The following is a 24,613-nucleotide window of genomic DNA, read 5'->3' as shown; positions in this document are numbered from 1 at the left end:
TGGCCTCCTTTGAACTAAAACAGTCCTGAAGGAGTGCACCAAAATTACTTCCCATACTCCCTTTGGGTCATTTTAGGGCAATGCCTTTGGTCCTGCACTAGCCATTTTTAGATAATTTTTAAGGATTACAGTCGACCCTCCATATCCACAGATTTTTTATCCACAGATCCAACCATCCACGGTTTGAAAATATTCCAAAAAGATATAAATTCCCAAAAAAGCAAACCTTACTTCTGATATTTTATAAAAGGGACATCATTCACTATGCCATTACTCTCATGGGATTTGAGAATCCATGGATTTTAATATCCATGAAAAGAGGGTCCAGAAACCATACCTCTGTCGATACTAAGGGGCTGCTGTATTAGTATGTTTTAAAAGTTGAAAAGCTTTTATTTTATACATGGCAACTCCCAGCAAGAAGTGCAAGAGAAATTATTCTATTATTAAGGCTACAGTTTCTGGTCCCATAACTACAAAAAGCAGCTGGTCCAGTCTTCACCGATAAGGAAATCCCATGTCAGTGGGCAGAGCTGCACAAAGAAAGGTGCAGTGAATAGAAACATATTCACAAGTTACATAAGTGTAAGCATGGAGGACAGGAAAGGATACATACATATTAAATGTGTGACTTTCATCCTTATTTCTTTCAAGTAAGAGGGAACGTTTACAGCCAGGAAACAATTGCATTCATGTAAACCTGAAAATCAGAGTTCCAAATCCTCCAATAGTTCTGATTTGGCAAGGAATGTCTTTATTAATCCTCTGTCTTCCCGCTTTTTCAGATGCTTTAAAAATGCCTCAGTTTATCTCTCCTCCTCCCACCTTCATCCTCTCTTAATTCAATAACTGCTAACTGAGTTCAAAGTGCAAAAGTAATTTGCACTCAGTTAACTCACAGAAGGGAGAGGATCACTGTATCTTAGCTGCATCAGCACTACAGAAATAATCCAGTGTGACACCACTTTAACTGCCATAGCTCAGTGTTATCGAATCCTGGTATCTGTAGTTTGTTGTGGCACCAGAGCTCTCTGCTAGAGAAGGCTAAATGTCTTATAAAACTACAGTTCCGAGAATTACATAGCGTTGAACCATGGCAGCTACAGTGGTGTATATATATATTCTCAGCATCCCAGTACTGTCCTTTGTTTCTTTATACACCCTTCAAAATTGAGACCATCCCAGCTCATTTCTTCATTTCTTTTTTCTTCCAAGGTCCCTGCTCTCCTTTCTTGGTACAATTTCACCTGTAACTGGGTTTCTAGCCCCATCTATAGGCTGCCTCCTATGGTTACTTTCAGCAATTCAGTTCCAATTTTCCTATGGTGTCTACTTAAACAAACAAACAAATACGCACACACTTGAACTATAAAATAAACTAATAAATACATACCCAGCCATCACTTCCAAGTGGAGTTGCCCCGAGACTGTGAGAAATGCAGGAACATTGAAAAAATAAGGGTTTTCTCCAGATTCTCCAGCTTCCTTTGGGGGCTGCAAAAGGTCAGGAAAGAAAATTATGGATTTTGGTGTTGTTATATGTCTTTAAGTCTACTCTGATTTATGGGACCCTATCCTAGAGGTTTTCTTTTTAGCAAGATTTCTTAGAGGAGGCTTATGACTGCCTTCCTCTCAGGCTGAGAAAGTGTGATTTGCCCAAGGTCACCCAGTGGATTTCCATGGCTGAGTCTCCCAGAGTCCTAATACAACATTCAAACAGTGGATTCAAATGTCTTAACAAGAGAGACATTAGCAACCTTTAATAAGTGTGCCATTAGCTATTATTGTTCAATATTTCTGTAAATGAGCCAGTGTGGTTTAGTGGTTTGAGCATTGGACTACAACTCTGGAGACCAGGGTTTGAATCCTGGCTCAGCTATGGAAACCCACTGAGTGACCTTGGGCAAGTCACAATATCTCAGCCTCAGAGGATGGAAATGGAAAAACCCCTATGAAGAATCTTTCCAAGAAAATCCCATGACAGGTTTGCCTTAAGGACTCACCAAAAGTCAGAAACAACTTGAAGGCACACAACAACAACAAAGTAACATATAGGTTTTGCTGTTCTTTGCAATGCCTGAAGAGATCTTGAGGGAAAAATATATATATTGAGTGGAGAGATGTTTGGACTCTTAAGAATGGAGAAAAGAATGTTCATATGAACCTGCCAACAGTATTATGGTCTGACAAACACTTTGTATAAAGCAAGTCCCAGGTTCCATCCCTGACATTTCCAGTTACCGTATCTCAGCCAGCAGAGGGGGGAAAAACCTCTACCTCAAGCCCCACGGAGCTACTCCTATGAGAGTATTAGGACAGATGGACCAACTACATGGTTTTGGATATGGCAGCTTTATATGCTAACTTGACTTGCCCAAGGTCAGCCAGTGGATTTCATGGCTGAGCAGGAATCGAACCCTGGTCTCCAGAGTTGTACCCAACATTCAAACCACTATGTCACATTGGCACTAATTCAATCATAATAAAGATAAGGATGATGCCCAACAACATATCCATAAAGGTATAGCTGTTTATATACGCAGTGTCCTACAGCTTATGGAAGTTACTTTTGTCCCCCTCACAGCTCTTTGAATCCACAGCCTAAATGCTGGGGACTCTGCTCTTTGGGGGAGTCTGAGAGTTGTGTTCCCCCAAGAAGCTTTTCCAAGTGTCCATATTTCCTAGTTCATAATTACAAGGTCTGTACAGATTCCAGAAGAGACACGCAACAACTGTTAGCCCAGGAAGCTATGTAACAAAGAAATAGCTAGAAGGAAAACCACTACTGTGGTGTGCATTGTCCTCTCTCCCTGCTGCTCCACATCTGAATTTCCTTTTGAACCGCTCCCATACTAAGCACCCAAACTGAATTTAAACTCAGACTTTAAACACACTGTTGGGAAGGGAGCGGGAGGAAGTCTCTGGAAACACCTGATGATAAAGAAATAGCTCTTTGAAAATCCACAGGTGCAGTTCATAGGCACTGAAGATGGAATCTATTTATAGGCAAAGCTGGAAGTCAGTTTGGCAAGGAATAAGAGGCTTTGAGGCAACATCAAAACATCTGGCATGCCAGAAAATGCATCAATTGTCATTAGAAACACACACACACACACACACCCAGAAGCAACATCTTCAACAGCTCCTGTTCTAGAAGGAGATTTATTTTATTTTTGCAATAGCCTCAGGTAGAGATTTCAAACGTCTATTCAATTTCTTCAACAAAGCAAAGGAAAACAAAGACAGGACCAGAATGGACACATAAAAATTGCTTGGGTTCTTTTACTTTGACTAAAAAGGAGCAAGACAATATAATAGAGTTATAGAATTGAAAGAGACCACAAGGGCCATCCAGTCTAACCCCCTGCCATGCAGGAATATAATGAAGTTTCAAGAGTCTATATTAAAGGAATTTGCTCTTTCTCCAGTGGTGTGGGGATAGAAGAAGGCATTAAAATGAGAGCATTGCCTCCAAATAAGAATTCTGCCCCCCAACCTAGTGAAATTTACATTCAGTCCCCAAATTTCTAGCATTACAATAACATAAAACTTCAGCTGAGCATTTGGAAACACATTTTAGGCATCCAAAAAAAAAAAAAAAGGGGGGGGGGAGAGAACAATTTCTAAAGGAATACAAGAATACAGTAAGTGTTTTAGGAGGGGAACTTGCATAGAGAGAAAGACATTGGTAGCACAAGTTGTTTCTGACTTATGCCAACCCTTGGATGACCTTTCTTGGCAAGATTTATTCAGAGGAGGTTTGCCACTGCCTTTCCATGAGGCTGAGAGAATGTGACTTGCCAAAGGTCACCCAGGTGGTTTACATGAGTAAGCTGAGAATCAAACTCTGGTCTCCAGAGTCACAGTCCAACACTCAAACCACTACGCCATGCTGGCTCCCTCTCTCTGGTAGCTACACCCCTGCATTTCTCCTATTATGCATTTGAACAAAACCTTACATTCAGTGATAACCCTTAATCTTCTGGGGCTTTGTCTACATGGGTGACTTACCCCAAGTTTCCCCACACTTGGGCTCATTGAGTCCTGCTTACACAATGTGGGGCAAAACCCTGAATCATGTCTGGACTGTCTTCACAATGCCTGCACCCAATTCAGGGCTTCTTACCCCTGACCCATATTTAAATAATTCACCGTGTGTTGTAGGTTTTCGTCAGGTTTTCAGCAGCAGCAGTGGCTGCCTTTTCACTCTAGGTCCCTGCCAGTTGCCCAGGGATCTGAGGTCAGAACAGGTGCCCAGCAGTGATAGCATGGATTGGCACCTCTTTCTGACCTCAGCAGAGGCAATGGACGATAAGTGGGGACTGTGGGACAAGACATCTGCTTGTCACTGGGGAAGAGAACCAAAAACCCACAAGGTAAGGGGCAAATTCAGGGCTAGAATACTCCAGGAGAAACCCAGAGTATTCTGGCAAGTGTAGATAAGCTCTGAGATACCTACAGAGAAAATAGTCAAGGGAGTACTGTCCAGACCCCTTTCACTTTCTCTATGAGAGATTTATAGCCAACCAGGAAAGGTAAAGGAGCCAGCATGACGTATGGTTTGGGTTTTGGACTAGAATAACTAGCAGACCAAGGTTTGAATCCTGCTTGGTCATCCACTGGGTGGCCTTCGGCAAGTCGCACTTTCTCAACCTCAGAGGAAGGCAAGGGCAAGCCCCCTCTGAAGAAACTTGTAAAGAAAATCCCATGATAGAGTTGCCATAAGTTAAAAATGACTTGAAGGCACACAACAACAACAAAGGAAGGTTACAAAGCATTGTCTTGCTGTGGCCTCAGAGGGAGAGAAGAATAGGTAGGCACAGCTTCATCATACCTAGGTTTAGTCTGTCTAGCTCCTGTCTTGCTGGAAGTTTCTTTTAGCTGCATTACTATTGTAAGGATAGCAAAACAGTGCTGGAGAAGCACAGGCTTTCAGTGCCAGGTTGCTGAAGCAAGTCTGCAGAAAACAATGCAATAGAGCTTGAGCTGGGAAAGAATGCTGTGTGTGCCTGCTTACAACACACAAGGTAAACTGCAGTTACCTCCAGGATCCCTTAGTAAAAAGGTTTGAATAGCAAAATAGAGAAAAATAGGGAGAGCAGATAAACCAGCCTCACCAGCTATCATCAGCATGTTTTAAAGAACATAACAGCTGCTCCAGAAAATAGGACTCACAGCAATAGATATAAACTATAGGAAAAGAGATTCAACCTCAATATTAGGAAGAACTTCCTGAGGATAAGAGCTGTTCAACAGTGGAAAACGCCCCCTCTGAGTGTGATGGAGCCTCCTTCTTTGGAGGAGAGAGGATAGATGGCCATTTGTCAGGAATGATTTGATTGTCTGTTCCTGAATGACAGAATGGGGTTGGATTGGATGACCCTTGTGGTCTCTTCCAACTCTGCGAGTCTATGATTTGGCCACCAAAATGGAAATCATAACAAGGGTAGAAGCTGAGGAAAATTATTGTCATCCCTGGATCCCTCTTGGAAGAAGCTTTCCAGTGGTCTCTAGAAGGTTTCTGTTAACTTACGAAAAATTTATCTGACCTGGTAGTTTCATTTCAGATGCGGCTATTGTGGGCCTATTGTTAGTTCTGAATAAAACTTTTGCTGAAACAGGTTGAGTGGCTATCTCCTTTTATTCTCCTAGATTCTATTTCTATTCTTTGCATGTTATCTCTGCCTCTGGTACCAAATCTCCTGTTAAAGAAATAATGTCAAATTTCACTACCTGTATGTTGCTATGATTCCACTTTTGCTTTCGTAGCTGAATCCTACAGAATCATGGCTTTAGTAGCATGGCAAGGCACCAGAGCTCTCTGGCAAAGAATTGTAAGTGCTGTGTATACTCATGTATAAGTCTAGAAATTCAGGGTAAAAAACTGACCCAAAAACCTAAATTGACTTGTCCATGGGTCAATGTCAGTACTGTATTTTAACTCATATTATATATATATATGGTGAAAAGCAAGTGTTTAGTCTGCCCTGGAAGCACTGACCCCCCTCTACTCTCTCATCCATCCAGCCTTTAGGATGACCACAAATAGTTATGCGCTGCTGGAATTTTGTAAGTTCTTTGGCATTTGCATCGGCCTTTACATCCTTCATTACCTGCCCCCTAAGTTTTACTCCCGACTTACCTATGGGTCATATCGAAATCTATAATTTTTGCCCCAAAAACTGCCCTCGACTTATATATGAGGTCGACTTATAGTCAAGTATATACGGTACGCCAAAAAATACAAATCACAGTTTTCCACAGGAAGGAGTCGTCAAAAAATACAAATCACAGGATTCCACATGGCAGCTGAAGTAATACCAAAGTAATACCAAAGTACCATTATAATACTTTGTGACTATTCTGATTATGTATATTACTTATATCCCTTTTTCACTATGTGAAAAAAGACTATGCTCCAAAAGAGTACATTTTTTTCAAGCTCTGCATTTTGGGGGTGAAAGCATCTTCAATACACAGAGGCTAAAGAGTCTTTGTAGCCTAACCTTGAATGTAAAGAGCAAATGGACTCAATACCTGTTTTGTTCTTCCTTTTAAGGGATGTAACAAAGCTTCCTTTTGATGGCACGCCTCACTGTTCTCTCCTTTAAGCTCTCGGAAGTCATTTGGCTTTAGGGCTAACAGAATACACCATTTGCTACTAAACAGTTGTATTTACTGCCGGAACTGTGTCCGGAACTGTACAGCGGAGCTGCCAACAGAAGCACACGATTGCAATTCACACAGAGACACATAAAAGGTGCCTGCAACAAAATGCAGCCAGGGTAACAACAGTTTACTTTTGGGAAGACCAAATACTTTTGTGCACCAAGGGCGATTCTGGAAAAGAAGGTCATCCTAGTGACGCAGAATGGGGGCCTCTTGTTCAAACTATTCTGAAGCTTGCTTAGGTTTCAAAACCAATTGTAAAAGGAACAAAATAAAACTTGAAGAAAATAATTAGGCAGTTTGCTTAAAAGCCTTTGGAGAGACAAATGAGTTAAATGGTTCTTTGAACCCTAGCCAGGATCAACTGTTTGAGAGTAGAAAGAAAAAGTTAAACCACTTGCTGTGTTTTTGTTTTTGAATAAAATGGCAACTAACATGATAGGCATATGATAAAAGAATTATGACATTATAAACATATGGAAAATATTGGGGGGGGGGGGGGAGAATCACAGATCAGGTTTGATCGATGCCTGAAACTGGTCAATAATGAGATTTAGACAGACAAAATGAAATCTCTCTCTCTCACACACACAGTGCGGGTTTAAATACAGGGTTTGCTGCCAAAAGATGTTGCAACAGATGCTACATTAAAAAGAGGATTAGATAAATTCACAGGAGGTAAGCCACTCTTTGTTGGTTTATTAATTAAAATTTCTAGTGCGTCTTTCTGCACTAAGTGCCCAGAGGTGTCTCATGGCAACTGCAAAATTATAATAGAAATCCAATTACAATACGATAAAAGAGATGAAACAGACCGAAAAACAGCAGGCACGTAAATTAAAACCGCCAACCAGCAAAAAAAGAAGAAATAATAAACAAGTTGACAGGCCCAAAGTCCTATCTGAAGCAACAAGGCCTGCTGGGAAAGAGATGACTAGAAAGGTCTCCTTTTTGGAAGAAGTTTCTATATGCAGTTCCCACCCAATATTCCTCTGATGTTGGGAGGACTTTGGCTGCATCTGCACTGCAGAAATAATGTCGTTTGACACCACTTTAACTGCTATAGCTCCATGCTATGGAATCCTGGGATTTGGAGTTTGTTGTGGCACCAAAGTTCTCTGACAGAGAAGGCTAAATGTCTCACAAAACTACAAATCCAAAATTCCATAGCATGGAGTCATGGCAGTGAAAGTGATGTCAAACTGCATTAATTCTGCAGTGCAGATGCAGTCTCAGAGTGTACCTTTACCCACTTTTATATCTGTTTGATACCACTCTGTCATGGCTGCATCCAATAGGACCTGGGATTTATAGTTTTATAGGGTACTTTGCATTCTCTACCAAGGCCCTCTCCAAACTACAAATCCCTAGATGGCATAGGGCAGTTGAAGAGGTATGGAACAACTATACTTGTGCAATGTAGACACAGGCTCAGAGGAAGACAGGACACCTCAACAAAACCATTGCACTGAGAGGTAACATGTAACTGAATACTAGTTGTAGGTTAAATTATGTATTTAAATGATAAATTTTAAAGGTACAGTCGGCCCTCCACATTTGCTGCTTTGGCTTTTGCGGTTTCGAATATTTGCAGATTTGATTAATATGTCCTCTCTAGGAATCCCTAGGTCCTCCAGAGAGATTCTGCTGGAAAATGACCATAGACTTGTGCTGGAGGATCTAGAGATTACTAGAGAAAACATTTCTCTAGGCATTTCTAGGTCCTCCAGCATTCTATGGTCTATATTTGGCAGATGTTGACCAGAGTTGTGCTGGAGGACCTAGTGATTCCTAGATAGGTGGTCTCTCAGGTTTAAAAAGTAGTGTTTTCTTATTGTCTGTTTTTCTACTTTCATGGGGGCCTGTGCCCCTAACCCCAGTGAATGTGAAGGGCCCACTGCATATTGTTTTAATATGTGTATATCTTGTCCTTAAAACTGTATACATGTCCATTTAAACTGATGTGCATTTTAATTAAAATGTGTTTTAACTGACAAGGTGTTTCTGTTAATTGTAGTTGTTCTCTGCCTCGATCCATGCGGAGAGGCATGTAAGAAATAATGGTGATGAAGATGATGATGTATTATTATTACATTTCAGATTTGTGATCAATCTGTGATAGGTTACTTTTAAAAACTAAGTTTGCAGTTATCAAGGAGCTTACCTCTACTTGAAAGATTTCGCCAGCGCCTTCACAATCATTTGAGGTAATTATTGGCGTATGAATATGCGTGTATCCATGATCCTAACAGAAATTGGGGGGGGGGGGGAGATGACAAATCGTGAATAGATGACAGAGGGCATTTCAGACTAGCAAATATTATCATTAATGGGTTTTTCCCCTCCTGAGGGAAGGCAAAAGATGGAGGAAGCTGGGGGGGGGGGGGGAGAGCATTGCAAAATAAGAGAATATTGCATAAAGTTGTCACCACCCCAATTCAGCAAAGGAGCTGAGTGAGGACGTGAGAAAAGCTTCATCCCCAAACCACTCAAAGGTCTAATCTGCATTGCAGAAATAATACAATTTAATACTGCTTTAACTGCCACGGCTTGATGCTATGGAATTCTGGCATCCAGAGCATGAGAGACTCTGGACAGGAATATTTTGTTGTTAACTGCCCTTGAGTTGAAGCTGCTGATGAGACATCTCCAAGACCCTCTACCCTCCACTGCTCTGCTCAACTCTTGGAAACTCACACTTGTGATCTCTTTGGTAGAGTCCATCCATCTTGCATGTGGCCTTCCTCGCTTTCTACTTCCCTCTACCTTCCTAGCGTTACTGTTTTTCCCAATGATTCATGCCTTCTCATGATGAGTCTAAAGTATGGCAACCTGAGTTTTGTCATCTTGGCTTCTAGGGAGATTTCTGGCTTGATCTGCTCCAGGACCCATTTGTTGGTCTTTTTGGTTGCCTGTGGAATCCTTAGCACTCTTCTCCAGCACCACATTTCAAATAAGTGGATTTCCCCCCCATCTTCCTTCTTAACTGTCCAGCTCTCAGATCCATACATGTCAATAGGGAATGCAATGGTTTTGCAACTTTTGTGCTCAGTTGTATATCCACGCATTTTAGGATCTCCTCTTGTTATTTCATAGCTGTCTTTCCTATTCTTAATCATCTTCTGATTTCCTGGCTGCAGTCTCCATTTCTATCAATATTTGATCCCAGGTATGAAAATTCTTTTACTATTTCTATTTCTTCATTGTCTAATTCAAATTTGTGTAGGTTCTCTGTGGTCATTCTTTCTGTTTCGTTTATGTTCAACAATGAGCCTGCCTTTGCCCTTTCTTCCTTGATCTTTCTTAATAGTTGAAATTACAACTAAAATTGCAACAGAGAAAATTTAAGTTTGCTTATTAGGGCAAACTCCCTAACAGCAACAGCGGTGGAGCAGAAGTGCCTCAGAAAGTGGCTGGTTATTCACTTGTGGTAGTTATGAAGAAGTTGAATGGCCACCTCTGTTAACTGCAAGGCACTGCCAATGAACAAATGTTTATCTAGATTTTGGGAGTAGGAAAGAGTGTGGACTATAGGATTCATGTGGTCCCCTTCAGACCTTGGCGGAAAATAAAACAGGGTCGGCAATGGGGGCATTTTCAGTACTCAAACTCTCCAGGAATAGCAGTTTGGACCTTCAACAGGTCAACATTGCCTCAGGTTTCCCCTTCAAATCCTTAAATTCCCATCAGCCAAAATCAGAAATAGACTCACAGGCATGGTTTTTTGTGAGTTTTTCGGGCTATGTGGCCATGTCCTAGAAGAGTTTATTCCTGAAGTTTCGCCAGCATTTGTGACTAGCATCTCCAGAAGATGCCAGTCACAGATGCTGGCCAAATGTCAAGAATAAACTCTTCTAGAACATGGCCACACAGCCCGAAAAACCCACAAAAAACTATGGATGCCGGCCATGAAAGCCTTTGACTTCACATCTGATCCCCAGGTAATTCTAGGTTTGATTTTTTTTCCCTGGATGATCTTCAAGGTTTCTTCCAAGATGGACCTATTAATCTTCAATTTATCTTGGTTCATCTCATCTCTGAGACAGTATGGCTTCAGGGGTAGGACTTTCTGACTGATGAGATACAAAAGAGACCTGTAGCACCTTGGAAACTAACTGAGGAAAGGAAATTTTATGGCGTCCACAAAACCTAATGTCAGAAATGTAATTGAGTGCCTCTACACTGTAGAAATAATGCACTGTAGAAAAAATGGTGCAGCTACACCATAGAAATAATGTAGTTTGACACCCCTTTAGCTGCCATGGCTCCATCCTACAGACGCCTGAGATTTGTAGTACTGTGAGGCACCAACACTCTTGGGCAAAGAAGGCTAAAGACCATGTGAAACTAAAGATCCCAGGATTCCATAGGAAGGAACCACAGCACTCAAAGTGGTGTCGCACTACATTGTTTCTATGGTGCAAATGCACCAAACAAACATGGCCGTGGAATACTGACAAACTAATCTTAAAGAGACTTGGGCTGAAATGGAAACTCATCCAGGAGACTCCCTCAGTAATCTAGTACGGTTGCCAGACGGAAACCTAGAAAAGGCTCTTGTGCATTTAATGGCTGTGCAGAAGAGGGAGCTTCAGCAGGTTTTGCTCTGTTGAAATTCCCTTTTCTACACAACTACAAAAGTTACAAGAGCCCTATCCAGTTTTTATTTGGATAACTCTATGGTCTTGCTGACCTGACAGGAGTATTGTCAGGTTAAAATGACAGAATGGACCATATAAACTACCAGGAGCTCCTTGTAGAAAGGGCAGGATACAAACGCCATCAAATAAATTAATCAGTTTTTCATCTAGTTAGATTTATAGGCATGCAAATATTGCCACCTAGTGGTCACAACCTAAATGTTCTGAATTGTGTGCATTCAAGCAATTTCTAATTTATAGTGACCTATCACAAGGTTTTCTTGGCAAGGTTCCTTCAGAGGTTTGCCATTGTCTTCCCTGATAAACTTCTCCTCCATGAATGTGTCTAATTTCCTTTTATAAAGGCATCTAAGTATGATGGCCATCACTCAAGATATCTTATGGGTGCCATTCCACAAATATTGGGGTACCTTGAAAAAGGAGTGGATCGCTCCAGTAGCTTCGCTGCGTATCCTCAGAAGGGCACCCAGAGAATTACTTCGGCATCGCATATGGGGAAACTGCCTGAGGTATTCTAGAGACTGACGTGTTTTGTACTTCACAGGGAATGCCTGGATGAGAACAGGGTGAAAGGAGAGGAAAAAGAATACAATACATGTTTAGTCAAAAATACAGCCTAGTGAGGTTAACTGAGCTGCATTCAGACTATATAGTTACAGTAGACCCTCCCAATTTGCAGGGATCCGTTCCGGACCCCCTTGTGAAAATGGCAACTTGCAAATATTCAAGTCAGATTGAAAATAATGGCACACGTGCCCGAGGTGTACATGCAGGGCCGCACGGTGGCGCACATTGCCATTTTATCCTTCCCCACTTGTCCTTCCTGTGAAGAGTGAGACTGTGGACTCGAAGTCCGTGAAATGGGAGGGACAAGTGTACATTGCTTTCATACCACTTTAACTGCTCTGGCTCAGTACTGTGAAATCCTGGGTCTGATTGTTTCATGAGCTACATGAGAATTCAAAGCCCAACACTATGACTTCATCCAGTTTGACACCAGTTTTACTGCCATGGCTCAGTGCTTGCTATAGCCCTAGAGCTCTCTGATAGAGAAGGCTAAATGCCTTCCCAGAATTCCATAGCACTGAGTCACGGCAGTTAAAGTGGTGTCAAACTGGATTATTTCTGCTCTGTGGATGCAGCCTAAAAGTTAAGTGCTATCAAATTGCTGTTATTGCGCAGTATGGATATACCTTCATATGAAATACATTTGAGACTTTGTTGTTCTTATCTACTGTCAATTTGACTTATGGCAACTGTATATGAGTAAGAGATCTCCAAGTTCACCTGTTAGCAACAGCTCTTCTCAGGTCTTGCAAACTCAAGGATGTGGCTTCCTTGATTGAATAATGTGGTCTTCCTTGTTTCCTGTTGCTTCTATCTTGCCAAGCATTACTGTCTTTTCTAAGGATATGTCAAAAGTATGACAGCCTTATGTTCTAGGAAGAATGATTCTATGATTTGCTCTTAGGACCCATTTATTTGTCTTTTCAGCAGTCCACGGAATTTGTAAACCTCTCCTTTAGGAACATATTTCAAATGGGTTGGTTCTCTTTCCATCAGCTTTCTTCAATGTCCAACTTTCACAAACACACACAGAAATGGAAAATACAAAGCCATGTGTGAGACTACAGCCCTAATATCTTACAAAACTCAGGTACAGTGGTGTAGAGATATGTTTTATCATGTATTGCTTTTATTTTATTGTTTTAAAGTTCTGTCTGTTTGAAATGCATGACATTTTAAATCTTTTTAAAAAGAAAAGCATGATGGTGGTAGTAGCAATGATGCTGATAACACAAAATGGGTGCTGCCCTTACCACAGCATCACAAGGTCCCACGACACGAATATTTTCCGCTTTCAGCTCCACATTCTGCTTTTTGTGAGGGCTTTTGATCAGTTTCCCCTGCACTTCCACAGAACTTCCAAAAGTCAGTTCCCTGGAATATAAAGCACTGGTCAGTTTTAGTTTCCTATAAGAATCCCTTCGCTGAAGTAAAACAGATGTAGATCCATACCTGTATGTACATTACAAGTTTTGTGGACTGAAAGCAGCATTTTCTACAGTGAAATCAGCATTATTGCATGGAAAATAACTTTTCTGTCCAGAAAATACTGTTTTTAGGTGAGAAAACTGCACAAAACAGACCAATTAGAAATTCCAGCATCAGGGTGCATGCCGCACACTCCGACTCTGTCCCAATGCCAGCGTCACACTGAGCAGCTGACCATATGGCAGGAGGCATCATGGCGCTCCTTTGGCACAGCATTTATACACGCTGTGCCAAAGAAATGCTGAAAAACTGGCGCTGCGGCGGCAAGGGCAGATTTTGCCAGCTCTAACAGAAGAGGCATTTTGCATTTCTTTTTAAGAGCTGCCAAAGTGCTGGATCGAGGTGCGGCATGCAGTTGCCATGGCCCTGATCCGCCACTGAAAGGGGTGGTGGAAAGCCACTCCTTTGGGGCCGTCTGTCGAGCCCCTAAGTCCCCAACTGCAGTCTCTGAAAAGTACACCATTCACCCTCCTCTGCACATGCTCCAGCTTGTCAATTTTTTTGAACTGTGGCAGCCAGAACCAGATACAGTTCACCTGCATACCCTGAATGTCAACCCACTGCCACATATAACTCTCACAGGGTTAAAAAAAAAAAAAGACTGCCCAAACCTTGTGTAGCTAAGTCTCACTTCAATATGCTTCAAGCACCATTGGTGGGGATGCAAGAGAGGGCCTTCTCGGTGGCTGCCCCTAGATTCTAGAACTCGCTTCTCAGGGAGGCCAGAAAGGTCCCCTCCTATTATTATTGTTGTTGTTGTTGTTGTTGTTGTTGTATAAAGCATGGGATGAGTCCTTCCTGAATCTACGTTCACGAAGAAAAGCCAGAGAGATGATGATGATGATTATTCAGACAGACTTTTAAAACATAAAGCATTTAAGTATGTGCTAGGGGATGCTGTATTGTTTTAATTGAAGTGTTTAAGACCGTTTTATCTTTTCAATTGCATTTTAATTTTTTAACTTGAGACCGAATTGTTTTAATACTGAACAGTTTAATTTGTTTTTAATTGTACTGGTTTTTTTTTAAAAAAATTATACTGTGTATAATCATGTATGCATCTAGAAATATAGGTTAAAATATTGACCCCATAAACCTGAGTCAACTTATCCACAGGTCAATGTAAGTACTGTACTTTAAATCACACACACACACACACACACACACCCATCCCCTGATGAAAGGCAAAAGTTTAATCTGCCCTGGAAGCTCTGACCCCCTTCTATGCTCTCATCCATCCAAGCTTTCATATGAGCACAAATAGTATCCCTGTTGGAATTTTATAAGTTCGTTGGCATTGTTTTCCTTTACTTCATCCTTTACATCCCTCATTACATGCCCCTAAGTTTTACCCTTGACTTATCCATGGGTCATATAAAAATAAACACCTACCCTTGACATATACATGAGGTCGATTTATATTCGAGTATATACAGTATATACTTTTTATTAAATCTAAACACAACCACAAAGAAATTTGATACATATATCTAAAACAAGTATAAGCAAACAATAACAAAACAAACTACTAAACAAAAGCAAGCATACAAAACTGACCCACACCACAACTGATGAATATATACCACTATTACTTTGCTACCTCATATATGTATGAAACTATGGCCCGAGATAGATGGGCGGGAAGCGCCGTCGTCCGGCTGAAACTTGGGTTCAGGAGCGTGCAGTGTCTGCATGCTCCTGAACCCTATAGCACATGGCGGCGGCACCATCATGGCAGCCACCCATCCACATGGGGGCAGCCATGATGATGTAAGTAAGGGGCAGCGTCCGCACGTCACACCGCTGTGCTTGCATCATGGATGCACCACAGTGCGCTAATGCCACACTGATGGTGGCGTTCGCGCATGCCAAAAAGAACCCGGTTTTAAAGGGTTCTTTTTGGTGCAGAGGGAGCCTGCATGGTTTGGTTGCTGTGGGCTCCCTTGGGAGCAAAAATGGGCAGCTCCAGACCACCCGTTTTGGGCGGTCTGTCGAGCCCCTATATTTATGCTTTTACGACATGCAAGCTCTATCTGTTTTACAAAAACCACACCTATTCATATCTCCAAGGAGATTACAAATGTGTGATAAACAATTTGCAGTCTTTCTTAAAATTATTTGAAGATTTTTCTTTAAATGACGTTGTCAATTTACCCACATCAGCTTGTTCTTTTAAACTGTGAGCTGCTTTATGTCCTGATTTAGTGGGGAAATAAGGATACAAATGAACCTAACAACAACAACATGAATTACCAACCTGGGCTCGAGTCTTGGGTCTGCAACTACTTGGAGGCTTTCCAAAGAGGAGCCATCATTGACGTGTATAAAAAGAACTTCTTTCTGCGAACGGACAGAACGGACCCAACCCTGAAAGACAGAAAAGGTCTCATCAGAAGCTTGCATTGACCTTACTATCAGCTGGTGAGGGACTGAGATACAGACCTAGAGCAGAAGACAAGAGGTTGGACACATTCCTTTTTTAGCAACCTGCTGGGTGTGGGAATTATAGGAGTTGTGAGCCAGTGTAGTATAGTGATTTGAACATTGGACTACAGGTCTGGAGAACGGGGTTCACACCACTCCATTTGGCCATGAAAACCCACTGGGTTGCCTTGGGCAAGTCACACACTTTCAGGCTTAGAAAACGAATCTCTGAACAAATCTTTCCAAGAAAACCTTCTGATAGGGTTGGCATTAAACAGAAACAACTTGAAGGCACACAACAGCAATAACAATCCAATGAAGAAAGATTTCCAAGCTCTGCAAAAGACAGCTCTAGGAGACCAGTTAGGCCAATTACTGTATAGTTTTTGCCACACTGGCTGGTAAATTCTGCAAGGCATTAAATGTTTGAAACTGCTGTTTTAACTGTATCAAAACTAGATACTAGGATTGTTTTTAGACTGCTTTTAGAAGTTTTTAAAGAGTACAGCACGCCCACACCACAGGCGGGTTTGCCATACACTGATTTAAGCTTCTGCGCATGGCAAGCCGGAGCACATACCCATAGTAATCAACAGGACTTGAGGTCCTGCGTTTTTTGCCATACGCAGGAAGGTCTGGAATGGATCTTCCACATATACAAAGGGTCCATTGTATTTTAATGTGTTTTAAACATGGTTTTATCTTTGTATTGTTTTAATAGGTTTTATTTATTTATTTTTTACATTTGGTTGGTGTTTATTTAACACAAATGTTCAGAAATACTCTTCTGAATCATATGAGCAAGCTAATGATCTATGTAAGAGCCTTAATCCTGCTCCTAACAGTACAGAATAGAAGTGCTTTTTCTATTTTTTTCTCCCTAAAATCATATGAAGATTTCTACAACCATAAGAAATCATACAATGGATCAGTAACAATCCACAGAACAAAATGAAAACCAAAAGCAGTAACAGTTTTAACAGTCCATTCTGTTCAGCCTACAGTTTGAATGTTGCGGAGGTCTGTGACATGCCATTGTAAATGCAGGTGTTATTAAAAATGATGAATTGTTTTGTAATGATTTTCACAACTTCCTGAGCAGCAGCTCCTCCCAAAAATGCTGCAGTAGTATGTGGCTCAGCAGCTCCATAACAACAGAATTCATAGACATAATCATCCTTTCCAGTTACAGGCAATCCATATTCCTGAAGAAAACTATTGAGGCACGATTTAAGTTTTCCAATATCATCCTCCACTTGGTAGTTATAAATACCTGGGTATCTACCATGGTGTTTAAAGAATCTATCCAGAGCTTGTAACATTAAGTACAGCACCATCTTGCTATCTGGATTATCCATATGAGAAACAATCTCATCTTTGTTTGCAGTATTCGCTCCATACTCTTCAGAAAGAGATCTACACCACACTACTTGAAGAAATGCTGAATTACTACAAAGCAGTTTCAATTCTTTCTGAGAAATGAATTCTGGTGCCTTGTCCACTGACTGCAGTAGCTTGGCAGCATAGTTGGCCACAGCTTCAGCATCTTTCTTGGCTTTAATAGGTTTTATTTGTTCATCATTTTGGAAGCCCTTGGGACCAAGGAGGGGATACAGAAATATTTAAAACAAACAAACAAATCTGGTTGCTGGCCATTCCTGGAGATGTCTGATCTGGCTAAGGTAACACATGCCTTGAATGCATCCCATCTGGATATACTGTAAGGTTCTCTGCCTTTAAAAAGTGTTTGCAAACTGGTTTATCTAATTAATTTTTGCCTCACTTTTTCCCCAGCACAGGACCCAAAGAAGCTTACAACAATTTAAAGCAAAATCTTATTTGACAAAAGTTAAAAATCAATTAAAACAAACACTTATATTTTTAAAAGCACATGGATAAAAATGGTAAAAAACATATTTCAAACATACGAAAAAGTACAGCACACCACTTTCAACCACCCTTCTGTCACATAAGAAAATCCTACTAGCTGAAAGATAGCACAGAGGGAGGCACCTGAATCTCCCATGAAAGGCAGTTCCACAGACTGGGATCAACCACTGAGAAGGCTCTCTTTCTTCGTGGCTGCTCCCAGCCTGTGGATCTCCCTTTCATAGGAAACTAAGCTGCCCCCCTCTCTATTTACCTGCTATTCATTCAGTTTATTCAAGCAGATTTTTGGCCATTAACTGGCTGTTGACTTTTAATGGAATGGGAAGGTTCTGCACTCCTCCTATTAGTTATGATGATCCATTTATAAACTGTTTTAACTGTATTAATCTGATGGATAATTTAATTGTTAGTTACTGTTATGATTGAGTTTGTAGCTGTCTGGAGTCCCACACTGGGAGAAAAGTGGGCTATAAAGAAAGTTAATCAATCAATCAATCAATCAATCAATCCTCCAAAGGTAATATATCAATGCTCAGCAAGAGACACCTCTTGTGAACTGGATAAGACAATTATGGTTTTGCCAGACTTCTAGAAAAGAACAGCACAGGCCATCAGTCAGCATCTCCCTAGGTACTGTAGATACTCATGTATACATCTAGAAATTTTGGTCACAAAAATGATTTTAAAAATCTGGGTCAACTTATCCACGGGTCAATGCAAGTAATATACTTTAACTCTTATAATGAAAAAGGAACCATCTCCTGGTGAAAGGCAAGAGTATAATCTGTCCTGGTAGCACTGACCCCTCTTTATTTTCTCATCCATCCAGCCTTTAGTATGAGCATAAACAGTTATGCCTGCTGGAATTTTGTAAGTTATTTGGCATTGTTTTCCTTTGCTTTTGGATTCTTTGTTACATGCCCATAAATTTTGCTCTTGACTTATCCACAGGTCATATCAAAATCCATAATTTTGACCCTCAAACCTGCCCTCGATTTATACATGAGATCAAATGGTGAAGGGTCTGGAAGCCATGCCCCTATGAGGAACGACTTAGAGAGCTGGGGCTGGTTAGCTTGGAGAAGAAAAGGTTAAGAGGTGATATGACAGCCCTGTTAAAATACTTGAAGGTGTGTCATATTGAGGAGGGAGCTAGCTTGTTTTCTGCTGCTCCAGAGAACAGGACCTGGAATAATGGATGCAAACTACAGGAAAAGAGATTCCATCACAACATTAGGAGGAATTTCCTGACAGTAAGGGCTGTTTGACAGTGGAACAAACTCCTTCCTTGGAGTGTAATGGAGTCTCCTTCCTTAGAAGTCTTTAAGTAGAGGCTGGATGGCCATCTGTCGGGGATGTTTTGATTGAGATTTCCTGCATGGCAGAATGGGGTTGGACTGGATGGCCCTTGCGGTCTCTTCCAACTCTATGATTCTATGACTTATAGTCAAGTATATACAGTAACTCTCCCAAGTTGCTTTGTATAGGGTTTGGAATTTCTAGAATTGGTGAGGTGTAAGTTAGCACCCATGGAGGTGTTTCGTACGCTTGAGGAATGCATTATAGTAACTAGGCATTTGCTAGTTAATCAAGCATACCTATAGCAAAAATAGTAGTATGAATGTGGCTTTAAGCAATTGCATTTTCTCTAGCAGGCTGAACAAGATTAGCTAATGCTGAAGGGACAGATAAGAATATTTAGATCTTTGTATGCCCAGAAAGATATTTCTTTGTTAACTGGGATGGGATGATTTCCCCCTTCCTCCCTTGAAAAATGTCAGCACTTTCTCTAGAATGAGAAAGGAAGGGTATTTAAAGATTAGGAGAGATCAGATAATTGGTCTGGTCTTATGTGTGTGTCTCTGTGTGTGTGAGAGAGAAGAGAGCAGTACTCCAGCCTAGAAAACTAGTCCATTCTGTCAGGAGTTGCAGATGCATCATTCCTGCCATAAAATATTGGGAAGTTGGTATGATGCATTAGCTTTGCCTTGGGATTTATTGCTGCATCCCTTTTGATATCTGCAGGTGATCAATAAACCATTGTTTTGGTGCATGTGTGACTACATTTTATTTTACCACACCCTCAAGCCTAAGTTGGCCTAGGACTGAATGGATCTGGACCCTGGAACATCCTCTCTTCTCTCTGGACTACCCACCTGAACTTTAATGCAATTCCCAGTTGGGTCCTGGACTTCCAGAGCTTCCTGAACACGGAGTAACTTGGGAGCCACAACAGGCTTAAGACCTGGAGCAGAGGAACAGCAACGAAGCACCAGGCGCATGCAACGTGCCCCAAACATCTTTGGTCAATGCCTTATTGAAACTGCATAACCTGTGGACAAGAGACAAAGACGTAAATCCAGGAGGTGGAAGTTAAATTGGTTATGCAAATATGGATGTACCCAAGAACAGTGCCCAAAATGAAATTTTTACATATCCTATTGCAAGAGAATGAAACACTTTCATTACGAGCATGGAAATAAAAATCTATTGCTAGAGTAAATGGATGCTGGTAGACATAAAAGAGCTAATGGAAATTGATATGCTTATGAATTGCACCAGAAATGCTATCTATTAAAAATATAATAGCAGCTTTGCATGTCTGTACTAAAAGATCCAGGTAGTTTAGTATCTACTGGGATATACTGTAGTAGGCTCTATTTCAGAGGAAAGAACTGGCAAAACTGCCTCTGAGTATTCCTTGCCTAAGAAAACCCTGTGAAAGTCATAGGGTTGTCATATGTTGACAGGTGACTTGAAAACACACACACACACACACACCCATGTGATGTGTGCTACTGGTTAGCATGCTGAATTAGGACTGAGCGAACCTGCGTTCAAGTTCCAGGTTGGCCCTGAGATTCACAAAGTGGCCTTGGTCCAATCCCTATTCTCATCCATGCTAGCTCACAGGGACATTAAAAATTGAGAAGATCACCATGTACACTGCCTTGAGATCCTTGTTGAACCCAGGCTTGCTTAATCCCAATGCAGAATGCTAACCAATAGTGCATCACATGTGTGGGTGCGTGCCTTCAAGTCGTCTGTCGATTTATGACAACCCTATGAATTTCACAGGGGTTTCTGAGGCAAGGAATATTCAGAGACAGTTTTGCCGGTTCTTTCCTCTGAAATAGAGCCTACTACTACTACTACTAAATTTATTTAGGGCCCGCCTCTCCCAAAGGATCGAGGCAGGTTACAATCAGAAAATACATCAATAACAATATCAATATAATATATATATATATATATATATATATAAGATAAAACAACACAATCCCTATTTCAACTAACCGACAACAATTATAAAATACAATTAAATTAATAAATTATACATACTATTTTACTACCATGTAAACTTACAGCGCTTTATAAATAAAGTTTAATAATTATAATAATAAAGTATATCCCAGTAGATACTAACTACCTGGATCTTTTAATCCAGACACACAAAGCTGCTATTATATTCTTAATAGCAGTTCTGGTGCAATTTGTGAGCATATCCATTTCCATTAGATCTTTTATGTCTACCTGCATCCATTTACTCTAGCAGTGGATTTTTATTATTTTTGTCCTGGTGAGAAAAGAGTCCCATTCTCTTCCCAACAGGAGATGCAAACAATGCATTTTGGGGTACTTTTCTTGAGTAAAACAAGTTTGTAAAACAGGTTCAGGGGGCTCTGGGTGATAAGGTGGGCTGCATCTACTGCTGCATTTGTGGGCAGCTTGGGCTGATCTGGAGGTGAACAACTGCCTGGAAGTTGTCATGCACAGAGGTGTCAGCTTCCAGAGCTGCTGTTGCACATTTTAGCATCTCTACCCCCCCAATGGCCACCCACCAACCCACTTTTCCTGACCCCCAACTCACCTCTTTTTACTACCTTGCAGCAGAGCAATCCTATGCATCCCAAATCACAGAGAAGCCGAGGAAGAGGAATCTGCTGCAAGCATGCATGGCAATGCAATGCAAGCCTTTGCGATGGAGCAAAACCTAGACACCAGTTCCTTCTCCACCCCCAGCACGTGTCTCTGCGCAAGCAAGGCTTAGCCAATCAGAAAAGGAAGTGCCAGTTCTGTAATCCAAATGCATTATGGGACTTGTAGTTCAGGAACAAACAGAGTGACTCCTATGAAGATCCTGCACCGCATGACTTTTTAAATCTTTGGTGCACTTGATTGCAAGGGAAGAGAGGTCACTTGCTGTTTTGGTATTCCTAATGGCTCTCTTGCACCCTATGGAGGGTTTCTTTATTTTTGGACTATACATCCCACAATTTGCTGAAGAATTCTTGGTTGCTGTAATCCAGATAACTTTCCTATAATAATTTTTTAAAGGACTAACTTCCAGTGCAGTCGTTGATTTTGTTTGTATTTGTTTTGGTATGGTATAGCTGCGTGTGCCAAATACCTGTAAAGTAAAACGTTTTTGGAAATGCAAAATGTATTGGCTGAATCAGAGAATCTTGGAGTGTAACCGCACTGCAAAAATAATCTGATTGACACCACATTAATGCTATGGGATCTTGGGATTTCTAGTTTGTTGTGGCACCAGAGCTCTCTGACAGAGAGGGCTAAATGTCTCACAAAATTCCACAACCCATAATTCCATAGCATTCAGCAAAAGCAATTAAAGTGGTGTCAAACTGGATTATTTCTGCAGCCATAGAGTCATAGGATGCATCCGCATTCCAGAAACAACCTGGTTTGACACCACTTTAACTGCCATGGCTCAAAGCTATGGAATACTCCTCTGCAAAGCTATGATGCCCCACCAAACTGCTCTTCACAGTATTCCCTATGAAATCCTGGGATTTGTAGTTTCTTCTTATATCAGTGTTCACTGATAGAGAAAGCTAAATATCTCACAAAGCTACTAAGCCCAGAAGTCCATAGCATGGAGCCATGACAGTTAAAAGGGTGGCTACCTACTGTACATTGTTTCTGCAGTGCAGGTTAGGCCTAGGACTTCATAGGATGCCACAATGGCAGATAAAGTGGAATTTGAATTTATAAAACTAAATCCACACATGAGGATGTGTGTGTGTGTATGGTGGTGGTGTTATTTATTTGTTTACTTTTTAAAAAATCAGTTTCCGTGCCACAAATCCCAGAATAGGCCACAGAGATGCCGAAAGGAGAATGGGTTTTGGGAACTGTCCAGGGTCCCAGCCACCTTAAATGTAGCCATGCTCTGAGGATGCTTGGGGTCTACCAGGCTGTTATTATGGTCCCTGAGCCTTTCATTTACTCTGGACCATCCTTTTTCTACCTAACCTATACTTCTTGGAAACTTTCAGGACAAGCAATCTATTCATCCTTTTATTTATATCCCATCTTTGTTCTCTCCGCCTAAATCTATGAGGAGAGGCAAGAAACATAATATTTCTTACCTGCCTCTCCCCATCATGGATTGAGGTGGGGAATGACAATTAACAGAAACACCGCATCAGTTAAAACACATCCGTTAAAATAACATCAATTTAAAAGGACACACATACAATTTAAAAGGCCATACTTACAATTTATATTGTGTGTATGACCTTTTACAATGTAAAAGGACAAGATATACACATATTAAAACAATCCATATTTAAAATTCATCATTTAACATTCACAAGATGATGATGATGATGATGATGATGATGATGATGATGATGATGATGATGATTTTAAAGAGGAATGGTGACTAGAGGGGGCCATTCCCAAGTGTCATCACTTCACTTTCTGTTCTGAGTTTTGACTTTTTACATTTTTGGGATGGGGAGCTTGGGAGCTTCTGGGGTGAAGGGGATCCAAACCGCTATATTATTTGTATAATTTGGATCATTTTTAGGCTGAAAAAATCAAGAAACAAAAATAATAAAATTGAGGGTGGTTTGTTTTTTTTTTGGGGGGGGGGGTGTTAAGGTTTCCTGACAGGGGCCATCTGGGTGCTGGGGTATACTTATTCCACCTCTGCTTTAAAGCTGCATCTCATGGACACATTCGTGTATAAGTCAAAAAATTAATCCAAGAAACCTGATTAGACTTATCCATGGGTCAGTGTAAGTATGGTACTTTAACTCTTATGTATATATAAAAGAACCATTCCTAGGTGAAAGGCATGAGCGTAATCTGTCCTGGAAGCACTGATCCTCCTCTACTCTCTCATTCATCCAGCCTTTAGGATGAGCAGAAGCATTTATGCCTGATGGAATTTGGTAAGTTTTTTGGCATTGTGTTCCTTTGCTACATCCTTTAAATCAGTGGTTGTCGCCAAACTGTGCCCTTTAAGAGATTTTGGACTTCAGCTCCCAGAAGCCTCAGCCATGTTGGCCAATAGTCTGGGATTCTGGGAGCTTGAGTACACTTAAGCACTCCCTAAGCAGTTTACAAAGTGTAAGCTAATTGCCCCTAATAATCTGGGTACTCATTTTAGCAACTTCAGAAGGATGCAAGCCTGAGTCGAGCTTGAGCTCGCAACCTTATGGTTTGTGAGTGGCTGCAGTAAAGGCATTTAACCAATGCGCCACCGGGGTTCTTCTGTTTTAGATCCTTTGTTGTAACATGCTATTAAGTTTTGCCCTCGGCTTACCCACGGGTCATACCAAAATTCATAATTTTGGCCACAAAACCTGCCCTTGACTTATACATGAGGTCGACCTATTGTTGTGTAATCAAATGGTAATCAAATGTTGTGCTTCTCTTCCAGCACCGCTCAGTGCGAGATTTACCTCCCTGCCTGGAGGTAGCCTTGCCATTCCCTGGCATCTCCGATGGCACCCCGAGACTTGGCAGCTCACATTAAATGCAGGAGACCAGCTCTATCCGTTGATGACACAACCACGATTCCATGGTGGGGATCCATCTTTTGCTGATGGAGCAAGCATGAAATACTATTATGAACAAGGCAAGGAGAGAGTGGAATTAAA

At 41.1% G+C, this 24,613-nt stretch overlaps 1 protein-coding gene across 7 annotated transcripts in view; it reads right to left on the bottom strand.

Annotated features, from left to right (window-relative positions):
- The window catches only part of NARS2 (asparaginyl-tRNA synthetase 2, mitochondrial), a 49,344-nt gene extending 27,639 nt beyond the window's left edge, over positions 1-21,705 (bottom strand). For 4 of the 7 annotated variants that reach the window (XM_089512948.1, XM_089512949.1, XM_089512953.1 and 1 more), the window contains exons 1-7: positions 21,571-21,705; positions 19,856-20,031; positions 15,643-15,752; positions 13,151-13,271; positions 11,741-11,881; positions 8,834-8,914; positions 1,394-1,494 (exon numbers count right to left, since the gene is read on the bottom strand). In XM_089512948.1, the coding sequence (XP_089369074.1) occupies positions 1,394-1,494; positions 8,834-8,914; positions 11,741-11,881; positions 13,151-13,271; positions 15,643-15,752; positions 19,856-19,999 (698 nt within the window). In that variant the 5' untranslated portion in view covers positions 20,000-20,031; positions 21,571-21,705. Of the gene's footprint in view, positions 1-1,393; positions 1,495-8,833; positions 8,915-11,740; positions 11,882-13,150; positions 13,272-13,996; positions 14,190-15,642; positions 15,753-19,855; positions 20,032-21,570 lie in introns of those variants that run through there. The other 3 variants (XM_089512951.1, XM_089512950.1, XM_089512954.1) reach the window with 3 other exon arrangements.
- Positions 21,706-24,613: the final 2,908 nt, after the last annotated feature.

Source organism: Sceloporus occidentalis, unplaced genomic scaffold (assembly GCF_023333645.1).
Source record: "Sceloporus occidentalis isolate IW3139 unplaced genomic scaffold, rSceOcc1.0.p SCAF_2, whole genome shotgun sequence".
NCBI classification, from domain to species: Eukaryota; Metazoa; Chordata; class Lepidosauria; order Squamata; family Phrynosomatidae; genus Sceloporus; species Sceloporus occidentalis.
The sequence above is the reverse complement of the archived record's forward strand: the minus strand, read 5'-3'. Positions and strand labels throughout refer to the sequence as shown.